The 19,186-nt window shown below is 46.7% G+C and overlaps 1 protein-coding gene across 9 annotated transcripts in view; it reads left to right on the top strand.

The window, feature by feature from the left end:
* Window positions 1-19,186, top strand: part of LOC146495656 (AT-rich interactive domain-containing protein 1B-like) — a 199,391-nt gene that overhangs the window by 88,699 nt on the left and 91,506 nt on the right. For 8 of the 9 annotated variants that reach the window (XM_085143727.1, XM_085143720.1, XM_085143721.1 and 5 more), the window contains one exon: window positions 3,175-3,279. The exons of the other annotated variant lie outside the window; for it this stretch is intronic. In XM_085143727.1, the coding sequence (XP_084999853.1) occupies window positions 3,175-3,279 (105 nt within the window). The remainder of the gene's footprint in view (window positions 1-3,174; window positions 3,280-19,186) is intronic. 9 annotated transcript variants of the gene reach the window in all.

Genomic DNA, 19,186 nt, shown 5'->3' with positions numbered 1-19,186 from the left:
ATATCAGCTGCAGAGCATCGTGCTGTTGGAGACTTTAGACTCTTTAAATGTGTTTTAGATGAAAAATAAAATGGACGCGACAGTTCAAAGATTTTGTTTCTACATTTAAAAGAACGAATTTATTTAAAGCTACATTCTGAAACAAAATATCCAATAACAGCACCGTATCGATGCTATTGATGTTTGGATGGATCCAGTCACCTCTGACTGCAGAGTCGCCACATGCAGAGACACTATAATAAAAACAACAACACAAGAAATCCGTTATCAGTCTCCTTTGTTTTGTCACCTACACAGATTTAATAGGGGTGGGTGAAAAATGGATACTATGTAGCATGGTGATATTTTGTTTGCTAATAATGTATCAATACAGGGACAGCAGAAATCGATACTTTGTTACAAAAAAGGTTTTTGTGCTCTGACTTCAGAGCATGTTGATCCTTTTTCTGAGCAAGAATCCTGACATTCCTTCACTGTCCAAATGTGACAGTTTACTTATTTTAATTTAAGACATGTTTTATTTTAATTAAGTTTAAAACTTTTTTATTTAATGTAAAATTATATTTGTTTTAATTTACTTTCAAATTCTTCAGTTGCTGAAGGGGCTGCATAGTTTTCATAAACTGCATAGTTCAGAATAGCTATAATTGTACCAGATGGTTGATTCAGTTAAGTTGGACTAGACTGTAATACAAACCGTTCAGTTTGTCAACAATCAAACTGAAATGAGAGAAAGACTGAGTGTGAGACTTTGATATTAGAGAAAATGAATATTGATAAAGTTTACCTTTATGTACAGAATCTGAATATCGCAAAATATTTTTAAAAATTGCAATAATATCGTATCGTGCGTTAAGTATTGCAATAATATCGTATCGTGCGTTAAGTATTGTGATAATATCGTATCGTGGGATGTATGGTGATTCCCACCTCTAAGATTTAAGTGTGAACATGAAATAAGTAAACTGTCATGTTTATTGCTGCCAAAAACAAGTTAAACACATTTGGACAGTGAAGGAATGTCAGGATTCTTGCTCAGAAAAAGGATCAACATGCTCTGAAGTCAGAGCACAAAAACCTTTTTGTAACAAAATATCGATTTCTGCTGTCCCTGTATCGATACATTATTAGCAAACAAAATATCACCATGCTACACAGTATCATTTTTCCCCCCACCCCTAGAATCGACGCTATTGATGTTTGGATGGATCCAGTCACCTCTGACTGCAGCGTCACCACATGCAGAGACACTATAATAAAAAACAACAACACAAGTTATCCGTTATCAGTCTCCTTTGTTTTGTCACCTACACAGATTTAAGTGTGAACATGTGAAACATGTTGTTTAAAAATGTCACTTTGTAACGTTCTTATTTTAAGTTTCCTGTTTCCATAAGAAGCAATCAGTCACTTCGTAATGGATCGTTTTTTTCAGTTGGACCGTTTCCAGTTTAGTTTTTGAGAAAGTGAAATATGTAAAACTGTGAAATCAGAACAATCCCAGTGTCAGCTGTGGAGAGGATTACGTGATGAAACATTAACAACATGTGAAGCAGTTTGAGGGACATGAAGCAAAGCGACGCTCCAGGACCAGCTTCAGGAGCCGTACTTTAAACGTCTGTGGAGTTTATTTAAACACTTTTATGAACAGTTCAGGAAACATCGGGTGTTTAAAAAGCATTCGGCTGTTTTTGATTCGGCGCATTAGTGAAGAACTTAATCATTTAAATGTGTATTTAAACGTGAGGCGAGCTGAGTTTAATCGTGTTCCACGTTAAATAAAAGGAAAAATGAAAGTGCTTCACTTTATATATAAAAGGCATCAAGGTAAAATAGGTAAGCATCAAAAAGCAAAGTATAAAAAGTCATTTAGGCGAACAGCAGAAGTTGCAGTGAGTGTGTCACCTTCCCCGTGTGCTGTTAAAGCTGCCTCCACACAGAAGCTTAAGAAACCAACTCCATATCAGATTTTCTTAAGGATCTCCAGACGTGCCGTATTATTCCTACATCGTTTCTAGCCTGGATCCACAAACGATTACACATTTAATGCTCTAATAATAGATCAATTTTCACATGATACATCTCTCGCCGTGGAGGATAATCTCCAGCTACAAAATTATATCACCTCTCTGACAGGAATATTGCCCACCTACTACAATATAATCACACAACAGATAAGAAATCAAACTGTGGGGAAAAATGGATTTTCAAAGTAAAATACCCGAAGACGTGTGTTTGCGTGCGGCGTGCGTGTACTGTATATTACGCGGGCACTTGTGCGTGATCTCTCGCTGTGTCTCGCCGATCAGTTATCACTAATCCTTCCACTCGGAGCACTTTAACAAGTTGCTATTGTGCCGCAGACGCTTAACATGATGGAGGAACGACCGTCGTGGTGAATGAAAAGAAGAGTGAGAGGGAAGGAGGGAGAGATGCAGAGGGAGGGAGAGGGCAACACCTCCGACAATGGCGAGAAAATTGGTTTACACTAGATAGGCTCGTGATTACAGAGGGAAAGAAAATGACTTGGATTGAACAATGGGAGTGCGTGCACGGGTGTGTGTTTGTGCGAGCGTGCGTATGTCTGGAGGATTAGTGGGTGGTTAGGCGAGGATTTGGTTGAAATGAATTGGTGGCTATGGCGTGCTGATGGGTGTGTGTTTGGATGCTGTACTGTAACGCTCGCGCTCGCTGTGAAACGGCCTCTTTGTGTTCAGACTTGATCTAACTGGGAATGTTTGTTGCGGTCCTGCAAACCCAACGCTCCGCACACGCTCGTCATCACGGCTGAAGACGCTCAATCTGTGATGTAACTGATACTTCAGCTCCAGGATGCTCAGCGGTTTAGCTCGTGCCGCCAGTATTAATGAGGAGAACAAAGATGTGTTGTGTTTTTTCTCGTGTGCATTTAAGCAGGAATCCTGTTTTCAACAAGAATCCACATTTGAATGTCAGAGCGGTGGAGAGCGTCTCCTGAAGGCACGGTGTTTTGCACCTTTATGTGGCGACGTCCATCGCCACCATCGGGCAAAGCGGGTGTTGAGTTTGTGAGATTCCGGTTTAGAAAAGCGGGCGGATACTTTGTGACGTCAACAAACGCAGAAAAAAATCTGTTCTTTTGAACCTTCTCCTCAGTGACACGGCGTTCCCTTCTTTCTGCCTGTTTCTCTTTAGGAGGCCCAGCAGGAGAGCTACAGCATCAGGGGTCCTACCCCAGGGAATTCTGGGAAGGCTAACAATGAGGATAACGTCCCCCACGACCGCCCCTCTAGTCTGCCGGTGAGTGATTGACAGTCGTGCGCCGCTGCACAAATCATCGTTCAGTCAAACCTCAAAGATGCATCGTGGTCATTTTCGACCGCACGTCCACCTCACCGTCCAATCAGATTCTTCCGCCCACCGTGTGACCTGCCCCTTTCTCTGATGTCTCAGGGGGGTTTGCTCATTTCAGAGCTCACGTCTGTGTTTTGACTGGCGTCCACGCCAAAGGCGTAAAGGCCCAGATGTGTCGCGTCGCGGTCTGTAGCGCCGTCCCCTCGCTCACACATACGGCCACGAGCACAGAAAAGCATATGCACCGACGCAGACGCTGCTTCTGCACGACGCAGTCACACATGCAAACCCACAAGCGCTGCCTGCTGGCGTACGAGCGAGCTGAAAAGCACGGAGCAGGTTGGCTGGAGGAGTAATTGAGAAGAAATGGTGAGAGCAGGCTGATCCACGGAGGGAGACATGTGGGCTGCTCTCGTTTTTTTCTTTTTGGCCAACCTCATCGCTTCTTACTCCATCATCTCGCTCTGCTTGCAGCTCTGCAGCATCTTCAAGAATAGAATAAATAGACATTTGCAAATGGTTGCAAATATTGGCTCTGCTTGAGGTGTGTGCAGTTTAATTTACTCCATACTTTGGAGCAGCCCCAGGAAAGACTGAATAAACTGCAAGAAAAGCTCAATTAAGTGTCTGAACTTGAGTTGAGCCGTAATATTCTTGGTGCACGGACACTTCTGAAGTCTGTGCTCGGCTTTATTTGTCCTCCTCGTGCACACGTGTCCATAATGTGCTAACAGTATGTGGCCCGTTTCGTCTTTTTTCCTTCCTTTTCACTCTCCCACACTCTTTAGCCTCCTTCCCTTTCGCTCTCTGTCTTTCTCTCTAAAGCAGCATCATGAAAGCTCTTTCTCCCTTGTGCTATAATGAGAAATGGCCTTGATGTATCGGTGTGTGAATCCGGAGCGAGACGAGGCGAGGAGCCGCTGCGGTCGCGGGGGCCGATCCATTTGAACCAGCACCACCATCACCCCGCGTTCCCTCGCCACTTTAATCCCGGCGTTTTACCCCTTGGGTTCTCCGTGTGTTTTCACATCCCATCCAAAGCGTGCGGCTCGCCCAGATCCTAATCGGCGGCAAGTTTTGATGAGAGACACAGAGAGAGGGAGAGATGGATAGATAGAAGAGGAGAGAGAAATCGCTCGGCATTTGCCAGGCTCTTCCTGCAAGCTGTCACGGCAGAGATGAGCCGCTTTTTTCCCCTTTCCTCCCCTCTCTTTCTCACTCTCACCGGCATTTGATGTCAGATCTAAAGCCGCTGTCATCTTTTCCCCCCTTTCTCTCCGCCAGGAGGGAGGGAGCGCGGGTCGGCAGAGTGTCACGTTGTTGTTTTGGGACGAGGCTGCTGTGTGATGTGGCGGGATTTTTGAAGGAAGACCAAAGGGAGAAGTGCTTTAGTGACTTATCACAAATGCAAGTCACACTTCCCCTCGGGACTCGGGAAATGTATCGGAGATATGGAGCGCCTTGTATTCTGTATCGCTGTACAGTATCTGTATTGTTAATGTGAAATCACCGTCCTTTAATGTTTCTGGTAGGTTGCATCCTGCAGCTGGTCGTATGTGTGCGTTTCCACGTAGCTTCAGTCCTGATATTGAGTCACGCATGAGTGTGGGTCTCTGATTTCAGCCTTTTTAATCTATTTACAATAACACATCAGCATTTAACACCACTTTTTTTAGCAGTATTGCGTGTACCTGTTTGACAGACACTATCTCTACTTTTAAGATTAGTCTTAAAACTTTCCTTTGCTGACCCTGAATCCTCCCTCAGTCATTCTTGGGGGATGTTTCCCATGATGCTTTGTGTTTATACACATCTCTGCATTTAATCATCAGTTATTATTCATCTCTGCTTCTCTTCCACAGCGTGTGAACCAGTCTGGTTCTGCTGGATGTTTCTTCCTGTTAAAAGGGAGTTTTTCCTCCCTACTGTCACCAAGTGCTCAGGCATAGGGGGTCGTCAGGTTGTTGTCTGTACCTTAGAGCAGCGGTCTCCAACCTTTTTTGCGCCACGGACCGGTTTATGCCCGACAATATTTTCACGGACCGGCCTTTAAGGTGTCGCGGATAAATACAACAAAATCAAACTAGTACTGGTACCGAAAAAAAGAAGATTTATTCATAACACACGTGAAAAGACCCAGGAAAACCGAGTAAACGATCAAAACGATAACAAAATAACGCTGAAAACCGATAAAAACCCTGAAAACTATACATTTCATTTAAAAAACTCTGTTATATTTTGAGCATCTTTTCAGTGGAATAAGTCGCCTTATGCAATCAGAGAATTGGCTTCTATTCATAATTTTAAAAATCACCTAAAAGCCTATTTAAGCAGTTTTTAATTTATTTGTAAATATTGTAAGAGGGTAACGTCACCTGTAATGGAAATTGTGTATTTTGTTTGAGTGTTTTTTTTATAATTTTAATATTTACATGTTTACATTTTCAGAATTGTAAAACCTTATTGTGGATGTAAGAGCCAAATTATGTGGACATTTTGCATCCAACTCATTGTGCAACGTTTTATTTGGTGGTGTTTGATGGTTTGGGCCCCAGGAAGTTGTGGAAGCTAATGGGGTTCCTTATGAATAAACAAATAAAATAAATAAACCAACCCCCTATGCTTGGGTATAGGGGGTCGTCAGGTTGTTGTCTGTACCTCAGTGTATAAAGTGCCTTGAGGCGACTGTTTGCTGTGACTTGGCGCCGTATAATTAAAACTAGCCTCTTCACGTTAGCTTTGGTTAAACTCGACCTGGTGAAATCAGAGCAAAGAGCATCCTGTGACCAGATGAACTTCATGTGAAAGTCATTTCGTGCTCTTGTCTTTGGTTTTTCCTCCTGTGTGTTGATGCAGCAGACGCCGCCGCTGCACAGAAACCTGATGAAACCGTGCTTCTCTCGGTTGAGCGTCGTCTTCTTCCAGAATCGCTCTGATTTCTGATGTGTGGGGCAATTACAGGTCAATAAATCGTGACATGTTTTTGGCTGACGACGTGTTGGAGGCGGCCCGCGTGATTGGCACAGGATGACATGTCATCTGCTGCCTTGTTATTTCCAGCTATGTGCAGCATAGAGGTTTTTATTTTTTGCTATTGGGGGGGGGGGGGGGGGGGGGGGGGGTCTGCATCTGTGTCAGCAGCCCTCTGCATCTCTCGCCTAACATTGCTAAGTCAAGCTGCTCTTCCCACAGTGGGCTGCCCCCACCCCAAATCCTCCCCATCCCTGTTCCAGTCACTTCATGTTCCCTGCTCTCTGGCGTTCCCCTGACAGCCTGCCAAGCTGCCGCGCAGCCTCCCATCCTTGGGGACATGGGAGAGGATGGCCACCCATGTGGAAAGACAGAGTGAGAGCTGGGGGTGGGGGGGTGAGGTGAGGAAGTGGGGTGAAGAGAATGCAAGAGAGAGAGAGAGAGAGAGAGAGAGAGAGGGCGTGAAGCGATGAAGTGAAACGTGGTTATCTTTTTGTCACTTGTTCGGGGTGAGGGATGTTGGATTCAGGCTATGGGGTTCCAGCGGCGGTGTGTTATTCACACTAGCGCGTGCGCACAAACACACACACACACACACACACACACACACACATTCTTGTAAGTCTTTCAGTGCTCATTTGCCCCTCCTTGACTTATTTTCCATCAGACAAAAGGGAAAATTCAGGAACACTATCTCTCCCTCTCAGCGCTGTCCACCTCGCCCTCCTCTGCTTTTCCGAGCGTTAGGTCATAAATGATTGACAGGACACAGCTGGAGACGCCTGCACGCCTCCCCTCACTACACACACACACACACACACAAGTCTTTACTCGCAAACACACATTCAGCACATACTTTGATGCACGCTCTGTCCTCTGCGAGCCGTTTTCTGTGCGTGCTCTATCGGAGCATGTCAGTCAGGCAGCCTATACAGTATGTGCTCTCGCTCTGGCTCTCCCTACTGCTGTGTTTTATTTTAGAGTCCCCAGGCAGGCAGACAGGCCAGCAGGCAGCGCACAGTAATGTCATCCAGCAGGGTTAGATTCAGCCTCCACATTAGTGCACACAGGGGGGAGGAGAGGAGGAAAGGAGGCAGGAAAGCAACCAAATACAAGGGAGGTGAAGAGGAAAGGAGCACGGGGATGGGAGAGAGGAAGAGGAAGGTGGAATAAAAAGCACATGTCTTATATTATGGCGTTAGATGTGAGGTTAAATGTGATGACGATGCAAATTCTTCAGCATGAATCGATTGTATTTTATGGCCTGTGTTTTTATATGTTTACATGAGCGGTGTGTGGGGAGGGGGAGGCAGACGCAGAGATGTTCCCTGGACCCTGCAGCCTATTCTTAGCACAGCAGCACTGGAGGCCAGAGCAGCTCCCTGCACTGCTGTGAGCACATAGCTGCTCTGAGAATAGGACGGCTAATCTGAAGCACACTCACACTCTGAGGTTCAGGAGATGGCTGAGGCCACGCCAGCCTTCAACCTGTACACCTAATGTGAGTAGGAGTGATTGATACGGCGCCGCTCGTCCTAGACGCTCCATAGGAGCTCTCTGATGCCTACACGCCGCCGCGCACACACTCGTTGCTTTCACCTCGGACCCCGACTTCATCTAAAATGCAGACGGGCTATTTTTCCGCTTGTATGCCAACCTGTTTTCGTTTGCTCCTCATGAATCATTTAGCGCGCACACACAGTTTCATGTACACGCCGGGTGTTTTTGATCCTCGGGAGCCGGGAACAGGTGTTTTTCCCGGGGTTTACCATTTGTTCCCCTACGGCTCGAAAACACAGATGCACAGGAAGCGGAATTGATCGGTGGGGAGATTTCTGGAGGTCTTTCATCTTCGTACATCACCGGTATCGTGTTTAACCTACAGAGGACGCACCTGCAGTGGCGTCTGAAGCGTGTTCTTCATTTTTACTGTAAAGTAAAAGATAGAGAGGAGCCAATTGGCTCGCAACATTTCAAATCTGCTCTGTGTCGACTGCTGAAGTGTCCTTTAGCAGGACGCTGCATCCAAGCAGCTCTCCTCAGCAGCTGACACTGCACTCTCCTCCTGCAGAGGACAGACACACTGAAAGAGAATTTCCCTTTGGGGATCAATAAAGCATTTCTGCCTGCAGGATTTCACTCGTTTCTTATGGCAAAATTTGATGGCTACACACTGCTCCACCTACGGGGAACTATGTTGGCCAGTGCAGGTTGTTAAACAAACTGGTAACACAAGGCTGAGCAGCAGCGGTGGTGGGGGGAGCTTCCATGTTTATACCCAGCCACCCTTAACAGACTGAAGCCCTGCACAGCAGAGTGAAGATAGCAAACCTGTGCACACACACACACACACCTACCCCTATGCTCACACATACGTGCGCTCCAAGTGCGTCAGGCTTTGTGATTTGAGAGTGAGAGGGAAACGGAGAGGGATGAACTTGGTTAAGAAAACAGCAGAGCGACTCGGCTGGCGCCTCTCCACCAACCTCTCCTACAGAGGAGGAGAGACAGGCGGAGGGGGAGATAAGCGAGGAGGAGGAGGAAGAGCGTGGACTGACCCTAGAAGGAGAGAAATGTTCCCCAACTGCATCTTTTTTTAAATCCGTCGCCCGTCAGTTTCCCCTCTGGCTGGTGGCTTTTGTCAAAGCTGATTTCCTCCAACAGATTTGGCAGAAGAGTTCAAATTCAGGACGAAGAGGACGGAGAACGAGCAGCACGCACACAGTTATAAATACTAAATATACTATCTGCATGTTGTTAACATCTGGAGCCCTCGCCGTTTCTCGAACATTATTTTTAACACCTTCCAAACTGTCCTCCCCGTTCGTCCGCGGGACGGTCTGCGGCGTGACGGCGTGCGAAAGCAGACGCCGCTATATCAGCGTGTCGACCGGGCGCAGTAAGCCAACGTGACACTCCGCGTGCTTTATCGCTTTCGCTTGTCCTTCTCAGGCGTTACTTCTGACGTCGTTTCCTCAAATGCGAAGCGAAGCTCTCCGTCGACCGGACGTCACCTCGCTTCGGTCGTTCGCTCTGCGCTCGATGAAACGCTTTCTCACACCGACGTCAGAGCGCCAAACACTTCTCCTTGAGTGATGTATCGATTTCATTTTCGTGAGCCATCATGGCCACATACACCCTTCTGGCACCAGCCCTCCATTATAAATGGAGATTTTCTGTTACCACATTAATATTTAAATTAACTGTTAGAATGGCTTATTGAGCCAATCTGAGCCGAAGATTGGAAACATCTATTTTATATTCATTAATAGTTCGGACATCTCCTGCCAAATGATATTTCAGCGAATGAATCTGGAAGACTCTCCCTCCCTCGCTGGATAGTGATGAGGACTCACTGACTTTTGCCTCTTTTGATTTGTTCTCACGTCGACTTCAGCAGAGGAAAAATGGCAGAAAGTGAAATGAGAGTCTGTACTTGGAAAGAACAAGTAAAGGATGAAATCTTCTTTATTCCTATCGCCACATCTCCTCTCTCTCTCCTGTCTGTCTCTGCTCCTCTTCTCCTTTCACTCCCCGTTTCCCTCAGACGTCCGCTTCTGACATTTCTGGGTTTATTTTTACGTCGGGTCCTGGATGCCTGGACTCCCAGCAGGCTAACTAGGCAGGAGGGGGGAGGAGGGAGCCAGCTGAGGAATGGAGGAGAGGCAAAGTGGAAGAACTGAAGGGGAGGGAGGAAGGGAGGAAGGAGCCATCAGAGGGGGAATAGTCTGTCATCGCCATGGCTCCCTCTGGCTGCTGGGAGGCTGAAATTACATCTGACTTTGAAGTTTGGGGCAGCAGCATCGCCAGTGTTGCTATAGTGACGGGAAGAGTGTGCGTGCGGGTGTGTGTGTGTGTGTAAACTCCTCAGGAGGTTTATTATGCATGATCCACACTGTGACTAGTCCTGATGGCATTACAGTGCTGTTATTAATCTACTCTCATAAGATACGTGTACTTTAAACACATCCCCGCGCACACACGAACATATCTGCGGATTCATGCTAAGGCGCATTCAGACGCGCACACACGACCCATTTCACAGCTGGATTCAAACTTCATGTCGTGCCTTTTAAAGATTAAGATAAAGTTTTTTCCTCTTATTATCTTTGAGAAGGTTTAGCTGGCTGCACACTGTGCTCACAGGCAAACGCGCGCACACACACACACTCGCGCGCGCACACACACATGCAGAGTTGTTAAGATTTGCAGATAGCGGTGTTTGGGTTGTTTAAGATGCTAATATTCTACTAAGATGTGGAATATTTATGAACTTTGTTTGGTCAAACTCGGTAAGAGAAGCGAAAAAGCAAAGATAGACGGATGGATGTATGAACGGGGTGCCAAATAACGTTCCATTAACGCCGAGCTCGGCTCTCGCTGAGGGCCCAGCGCCAATCTGCATCTCCCTACAGTCAGCCTGCTATACATTTTTCATGAACTCTGAGCGAGAATTAGCGACGGATTGCTTCTGCAAATTGCTTCTCCTTGGTCGGGGGCTGCTGGAAAACACAGTAAGAGGTAGGAGAGAAGCAACAACGGTGCAGGAACGAGAAGAGGTGGAAAACCGGAGGAGAATGAGATAATTGCGAGGAACGTGAGGAATAAAGCCGAGCGGCGTCTGCACGGCTGAGTCACCCTCAGCGTCCGTGTGCTAATGTGTACAAATCCAGAGCATAATACTAAATGCTTCTCAGTGGGACGTGATGTGTATGTGCACCTTATAGTGCACTGAGAGTATCGCCCACTTTCATTTCCCACCGGTGACTCTAGCTGCTAATGTCCCCAAACACCCGTGTGTGAGTCGTCTCGTGATAATCTCTGTTCCTGCAGAGTCGTTATTGATCATGATGACACCTGTGAATAATTGTGTTGCAAGAATAACTCGTGATTTTTAGGATTGAGTCTCAAATATTTTCAAATGTCCAGTTTCCTGCACAGACTGTGCAGGTGTGTCGGTCATGTTCCTCTAACAGTGTTATCACTTCACACAGTGCAGCACGGACCTGCAAATGTGTGTGTCTGTGTTGGTTGATGAAAAGAAACACTGGACGACAGCAGAAGGTGTGTGTGTGTGTGTGTGGTGCGTGCTCAGGGCCTATGATTGCTACTGTAATCTGCTGTCTCCTGCCAGCCACAGTTATTACAGTTGTCGATATGGTGCTCAGGGCTTTATAGACACAAGCAACGAGACTCAGCCTGGACGCTTGCCAGAGTGTGTGTCTGTGTGTGTGTGTCCTTCATATTTGTTTGCACCCTTGTGTGTGCGTGCATGTGTGATCTTTTGCTCTGTGTGTTTGTAATTGAGCTCTCCGCTCATGTCAAGGCCAGTTCAACAGCGTGTTAATTGCTTATGTTGCAAAGTGTTAGTCCCAGCAGTATGTGCACGATATCACGCATGCATGTGTTTACTGCATGTGCAGGATGGGGAGTCCAGCTTCGCTCGGACAGGTTTTCTGTAACACATGATGGAAAAGAAAGAAACACCACAGGAGACGTGAGATTCAGTGTGTGGAAGGTTCAGGAAGAAAGGAAGAAAGATGGAGGTGGCGAGGAAAGGCGGGAATGACGGGAGCACTGGGGTGTGGAGGGTTTTTTCCTCGTGGCATTGAGGCCTGTCTGATGTCTGTTCAGCCAACTTCTGCTGTTTGCTATCAGCTTGGCAGTGGGCTACAGTCGGGCTGAAACAATACTTGTGCAACATTTGCTTTTGTAACACTGTCGTCCATTCGTAAGCGCGCTCACACTAAGGCGCACCGCGAGGGTCACCGATGGCCCATTTTCCAGTCGCACTGCTCTTTTGCACATGTACGACCATCTGTCAGAGTTGGCCACACGATTAAACAAATCCGACTCTGTTTTTCCTCCCCGAGTGTGCGCGACCGGGTTCTCCGCACATACCGGCAACCTGTGACCTCGGAGAAGCATGAAAATCCCCTCTGCCGGCGTGCTCGGGGCTTTTTAAGGCGCGAGCTCCGAGCCTCGTGCCCGTCGCCCGTGTCTATTCTCGTGCTTTGAGATGAAGCTCCCCTCTCGAAAACAATGTGGAGCGCTTGAAATTAAGCAACATCATCCATTCTGTTGAGAGAAAACATCGTCTTTTTAATCGCTTCATTATGAGCTCCAATTCTTGGAAATGATTCTGTGAGTTCTGAGTAATGTTGCTTTTAATTGATTTTTATCAAAGTTTTAATTGATGTTTCTCGGTGGACTGAGTAATTGTTTTGGTTGTTTCATTATGTATTAAGTCCCCTGAGTCCACTTCTCCCATGTGACCTGCTGTGTTAATGAAGGACTGTGTACAAAAATGCCAAACGCAGTGGCAGATGGTAACTAAGACAACTAGCCGAAGCCTGAAACGATCGTCTTTCACTTCAGCGTTTACATTATACTGTATTCTGCTCCACCCTGTAAAAACTGCATATTCATAGCAGATATATTCATCGTTTCCTGGCACCGGCTCTGTTTTTGGAGTCGGTTGTTGCAGATATGCGACTCGTGCATGTTGCTTTGTGTGCAGGAAACTCAGGAAACTGAGGCGAGTGGCAGAGTAGCATTTGTTACTTTACACCATCTTTAAATGCAGTTTTGTGAATCATTAGTAATATAATATTATAAAGAGTTTGTGCAGCAGTATGGAGAAGGGTTAGACTTCTGACAGCGCAGCTCTGTTTGGTTAAACAAGGACCTGACAGATTTAAGGAGTCTGCAAATGTGAGGTTCTTCAGAGGTTATGGTGACCAGGAGGTGGACCGTCAGCAGCATCAGCAGTGATGTGGCTGTTTACTGGACAGTCGATCTCTGTTTGTGGTATCTGTATGTTAAAAGGAGCTAGCTCAGCATCTTACTGGGAGTTATTTTTAAACCTGGGAACGCCTCGGTGACCACAAATCCAAGTTTTTACGTCCATTTACACAAAAAACTGCTGCAACCAACAAAGTTTACTGTAGTAAAATTACCTTGAGCACAATCAGCAGGTTCTGTTCTGCATCATTGCCACGCCTCCTGTCACATGTGGCCTAGTCATGGGCTGTATCCCAATTCAGGGTCTGCAGCCTTAAAGGCCGCATTTTAAGGCCGATTACGTCACATCGACGCGACGAAGGCTGTCCCACTTCGAAGGCTGCTCGAAATGCGGCCCTCAAATGCGTCCTTCATTTCCCTGAATTTTAAGGACGTGGCGGTGTAGACTTCGTGGCCCAACATATCCCAGAATGCATAGCGCGGCGGTGGGTGTGGATAATTTTGCCGGAAAAAAAACAGCGGATGAAGGGCGCCCGAAGAGTAAACTTTAAGTAAGTACTGAATATTATGTCACTTATTTATGTGCAAATGTTTAATAACGAAGAACATTAAAACATTACTGTTGGCCACATGTCGGCAAAGTCATGTGACATTAGTGACGTTTGTACTAACTTGGTTTTAAAGCCTTTACTTTAAAATATACGCCGTTCAATAGCTGAGCTTAATCAGAGAATGATCAAAGCTCATGTAGAAACAAACAAATGAACAAAAGATTTTCTCCTTCATTTCTGTCAAACAAAGCTGTATGAAACGTTTCCAGCTGTTAGTATCATGGTTGCTAGGCAACCTGGGCAGCGCAACGGAGGCTAGACCGTCCCATTTCACAAGCCTCGCACTTCCGGCCTTAGCGGTCTTTGAGTACGCGGCCCTTGAGGATCGTTGAGGCTGCAGACCCTGAATTGGGATACAGCCATGGACGTCCTAGCGTGACCTCTTGCGTGTCTTCCGAGGTGCTGAAGTGTTGATCCTGGAATTTGAATTTCAGAACAAAGAGAACAAAGCCAATCCGGAGCGTCGGTGTGAGCGATGCCTGTGAGGCTTAAAAACGTCGCAACACGAAAGTGTGATCGGTTTGATGTTTGCTCTGTGCACAGTTTAAGGTCCGAGGGCTCTCGTGTTTGTGCAAGTGGTAGAAACATGTGATTCAAACATTGCTCAAGGAGCGCGCAGCATTTAAACCGGCCATCTTTTTAAATTTAGGATTTCCTGCACGCCGTTGAGTCTCGTGCTTCCGTCGACAGCGTCCTGTCGTCGCGTTGTCGCTCCTCGATTTGAAAGCGATCTGACCAACGCAAACGTCAGTTTATTCAACGAAACAATAAACGCATGAGAAGAACTCCAAGAAGATTAGTCCTGTTCATTGCAGGCGTCTCGCACATAAATCAGCAAACACACACACACACACACACACACACACACTCAGTCTGAGTAATTTTGAAAGTCTTGTGATAGCTTTGCATAGCATTTGGGCTAATGGCGTGCTGCGTGCTTCCTCCCAGGTCGGTGCATCCATTAGCAACCATATTACTGCCACATAATGGCTTATTGGTTGTTGGGAAAAATTGCCAAGAAGCTGGGATGGGGGGAGAGGGAGCGAGTGAGAGATTAAAAGATGAAGAGAGAGAGAGCGAAAGACATAAAGGAAGCTTCTCTAGCAGGGCCTCCGAATTGAGTTACAGCTGTTATGATTTGTCGTCTCTCAAGTCTTTCCCCCTCTCTTCTTTTTCATTTCTTGTTTCCACCCCCTTCTCTTTCACCCTCTGGGCTTCGGGAGGTTTTTATCTTTCTAATGAGCCGTTGATTCTTTTTTTTCCTGTCATTACCTCATTCGTTCTGGATGGAAGGCAATATTTGTCATACTGTCGAGCTGTTTGCACCTAACCTGTGTTGCTCTGCGTGTGCGTGGACCGCGGCACTGCGAAGTGGCGTAAAGTGTTTACGCCGCGGTTTCGGTTAGCGCGGGTGGCAGAAGTGGACGCAGGGATCGGAGGACTTTGGCACGGTGGCCCCGGCCCCCATGTTGGACTCCCAGCCTTATCAATATGCAGCGTGGTGGGTGGATTGCACTCGACTTGATTGCTTTAATTGGCTGGACACAGTTGCAAAAACACACACTGACACACAGGTGACAGCAGTGTTTGCTGTGCAGCGTATTGTTGTGATGTTTTGTCCTGGGAACGTGGGACTGTGCAGCGTTCAACTTTACATGAGTCATTCTGCTCCTACACGCTCAGTATGCATATTATGCACACAGACACACACCTCGATCGCACACATGCAGATACAAACAGACAGTTTGGAGTACGGAGAAGTTTAAAGGTGATCCTCGGTTATGAGATAATCTCATAAATATGCATTGCACACACACACACACACACACACACACACACACACACACACACACACACACACTCGGGCGTGCGTGTCAGTCGTTGCATGAATGTATTCGGGCGGCTGCGCAGTCGTATCTCTGCACTTCCTCGCCGGCGTGGCTCGGGTAGCACGTGTGTTTGTATGCGTGTGTTGGGCGCGCGTGCGGCGGTTAAAACGAAGTGGAAATCAAATTCACCTTGAAGTGTCCTTCTCGCTCCCCTCGCCGCCCCCATATTTTTGCCGTCGTCTTTGCTTTGAACACGCTGCAGCACTCAGTTCAAAGAGAAATGCCTTCTTGTGCGTGCATGCGTGTGTGTGTGTGTGTGTGTGTGTTAGGAATGACGGCAGGGTTTGAGATGGAAAGAGGGAAGAGAGAGGAGGATCTGCTGCTGCACTCTTCTAACATCGCCCTCCCCGCCATCCTTCCATCATCAAAGAGCAGCCAGGCTTAGAGGAGCGCTCGTCCTTCTCCCGTCGCCCCCATTCCCAATTAAAAACAACCTGGGACAGAGGAGAAGGTCGACTCAGGATGGAGAAATCAGCATTCATTTGGGCCTCGGTGACCTTTGACCTCCTGTGTTAGACAGAATAAGCAGCAGGGTGGACACTGTGAGCGGTGCTCTGTTTTAGGAGTGGGATTTTTAATCGAGTGATGCTCATTATTTTTGCATTTTGTCATTTTTATTGCATTACTGTTGTGTTAGCACTTGCATGTTCGTATTAATGTATGCACCTCTGTGGGGGGTATACTCCTGCACGTGCATGCAGCCTGAGCTCAGACACACACAGGACCCTGCAGCAGCAGTCTGTGGATCCTATTGGTGCATTTGACCTAAAGGTCACCCGCTGGAAGCAACGACAGTTTCACATTAGCGCTCAATATGTGATATTCACTGTTGACTTTTGCAGGAGGATAATCAAACATGATTAATGTCTCCCGCGCTCCGTGTTCGACTGTCAGTTTCTGACAAGACGGATGGAGGGAAATCACAGGAAGTTGGAAGGATGTAATGACAGGGGGATAAAATACTGTTAGATGTTAGCAGACTTTAGAGATCTCAGGGTGTAAAGAGACGGATTAGAACCAAGACACATTAGTTCTACAAAGGAATTATTCACATCAGCACCGGGCCAGATGGAGAGCGTGTTCCCCCGTCTCTCCCGCTCTCTTTCATTCTCACTCCTTCTGGGTCCACAGAGGCTGGCTGAAGATGAGGAAGCAGCAGGGCAGGAGACAATAAAGGTCACCTCGTCATTTTCTTTCTCCTTCTTTCCATCTCTAAAATGATTTCCACTCAAACTCTTCGGCCAACTTAATTCTGGCTCCGTTATTGGAAGAAATGCTTGGTGTCAGAATAAAGACAGACTGGCACAGACACACGGTTGCTCCATTAGGTGGAGCCTCCTTTGTTTTTAACACAGCTTCGGTCTGAATCAGACTCGGTGTTTCAATCATGAACATTTAAGATCCAGGAAAATGTGAATAAAATGACAGTGAAACAAAGGCACGCTGTGTGCTTCCTGTAAACAATCATTACTCTTCTGTCTGGTGTTTTCATTTTCATCCTCTGTCCTGCTCTCCTCCTCTCCGACTCAGGATGGCTCAGAAAGGTCAGTCCCAGCTGACCTTTTTAATGGAACGTCATTGATTTCTTTTTGGTGCGCTGTGGTTGGCTAACCAGAGCTGCCTCCATTTCCCACCAATCCCCTTTAACCAGGAAACCGGCCAGCCGGCTGACCCCGAGGTCATCCAGCTCCAAATAGCTTTTTCTGGAGTGCCACGGTGCGCTCCTCTATATTTCTCTCCTCTGTGCACGCCTCCCTGCAGGCTGCAGGAGGAGGTGAGCGAGGAGACGAAGGCAGACAAAGAAAAGTCATAAAAACACAAGTTTTCAGGACTGCTTCACGTACTCATGGACGTCCCACAGGGCTGATGTGCCTCCAGGGGCCTTCTGGCAAAACCAGGAGTCACGTCAGTTTGTTTATAAGAACGCCACGCTTGCATGAAGGTGCATGCACTCTCTCTCCATGCAGTGCTGCGAGTGTTTCAATAAATATTAAAGATCTCCATATGGGATCTAGTGACAACATAATATCAGGTTGTGGTCTGTGGTCCCTCTGGCAGAGAAACGCTACACTGTGCCCGTACCCATTATTTTATTAGACTATAAAGTTAATTGGCTTTTATGTGCATTGCATCACAGTATTCATTACAGTTCATATTTGTCCTGCCAGATGATATCAGCAACGAGCCTTAAGTAAGCAACGTTTAGAACGGCGTGCATACCTGTACGAGTCACGGCACAGTCGGAGCACGCCGATCGATGAACAGGCTGGACCTGTGCTTCTCCTGCAGTGTGATGTGACTGGAATCAATTTGCATTTGCTTTTTTCCTCCAGTCTGCTGATTAGAATTGATGCACCTCTCTTTTTCAAGCATGCATGAGTATCTCGTATGAGGACGATCTAAAGGGGCTTCAGTGCTGCTTAAGGACCTTTTGGCAGAGTTGACCTTGGAGCCTCGACTCCCCAGTCGGAAAGCCGGTCTTGCTGCTGGATGATGAAAGAATTAAACAACCAAAGAAACCTTGGGTCAGATTCTGCTTATCATCTACATTGCGTAGCCACCGCAAGACATGAATTTCATCATGTGTCTGTGAGGGTCAGCCCGAAGCTTGTGAACATGCAGTTCCTCACATGGCCACCTGACGCTGGCAAAGACGTAAATGCGTCACCACAGACGAAGTGCCCAGAAAATCAAACATCCTGGAGCACAAATCAGTTTGAGTCTCTATAAACTCACCGTGTCAGAGGAAGATCTGTGATTTGAGCCCTTTGGAGCTTTTTAATGCAAATATCTGACAAACAGCTGTTAATAATGGTACTAACAGCTGACCAAAGAAGTCTCTGCTCCTGCTTAGACGAGTGAAATTCAACTGTGTTGTAGTATTGAAGTGATTAGCAGCTGTGTGTATCTGATGGTTGGGATAACTTTGTGCTCCACCTGTTTGTACAAATATTGGTGGATGTCCATAACGTGATTGGCTGTTGCTTTATTTTGCACAGCGATGGAGGCTTTCATTTCCTCTGTATCTGATAAGCAAGTTTCATTCCAAAGAAGAATATACTTGTGCAAAATAACTGGAATATTCCCTCCACGGCTGATGCATACTCTTGGTTTTGCATAACACAAATGAGAGTAATATACCTCGGTCTCTGTTTGCTTCTTTGCCCGCCGGTGTTTTCTTGCTCCCGCCCCTCCCGGCTCTGCTGCTGCTTCCTGCAGAAAACGCTGTCCTCGTGAGACGGCAGAAAATGTCCGAATGCAACAGCGTAAACAAACGGGCAGACAGCTCTCGGTCTTTCTCTGTGAAGTGATAATGTGTTCCCCACACTGTTTTTGTTCTCATGCTAATGAAGTGGACCGCATCGGTAATCACTTTCAAACCCTCAGCCGGGGAAGAAGTAGAAACGGCAAAACAAAGGCTCGAACAAAAGGACGCCGTGCACAAGTGGAAGTGCAAACACAAGTGGATGTGTGCGTGCAGGAGGGCGCTTGTGCGTGTTGTATTTATACAAACCCACTGTTACTACACCGAGCACAATGGCTGGCTGCAGGGGGAGGTCAGAGGTCACCGGAACGGTAAAAGACGTGAATCAGCTGCAGAACTGATTCAATCTCATAACGTATGCATGCAAAACTGTC

Source organism: Neolamprologus multifasciatus, chromosome 19 (genome assembly GCF_963576455.1).
Source record: "Neolamprologus multifasciatus chromosome 19, fNeoMul1.2, whole genome shotgun sequence".
NCBI classification, from domain to species: Eukaryota; Metazoa; Chordata; class Actinopteri; order Cichliformes; family Cichlidae; genus Neolamprologus; species Neolamprologus multifasciatus.
Note: the sequence above shows the minus strand (reverse complement) of the source record. Positions and strands in the feature narration are given on the sequence as shown.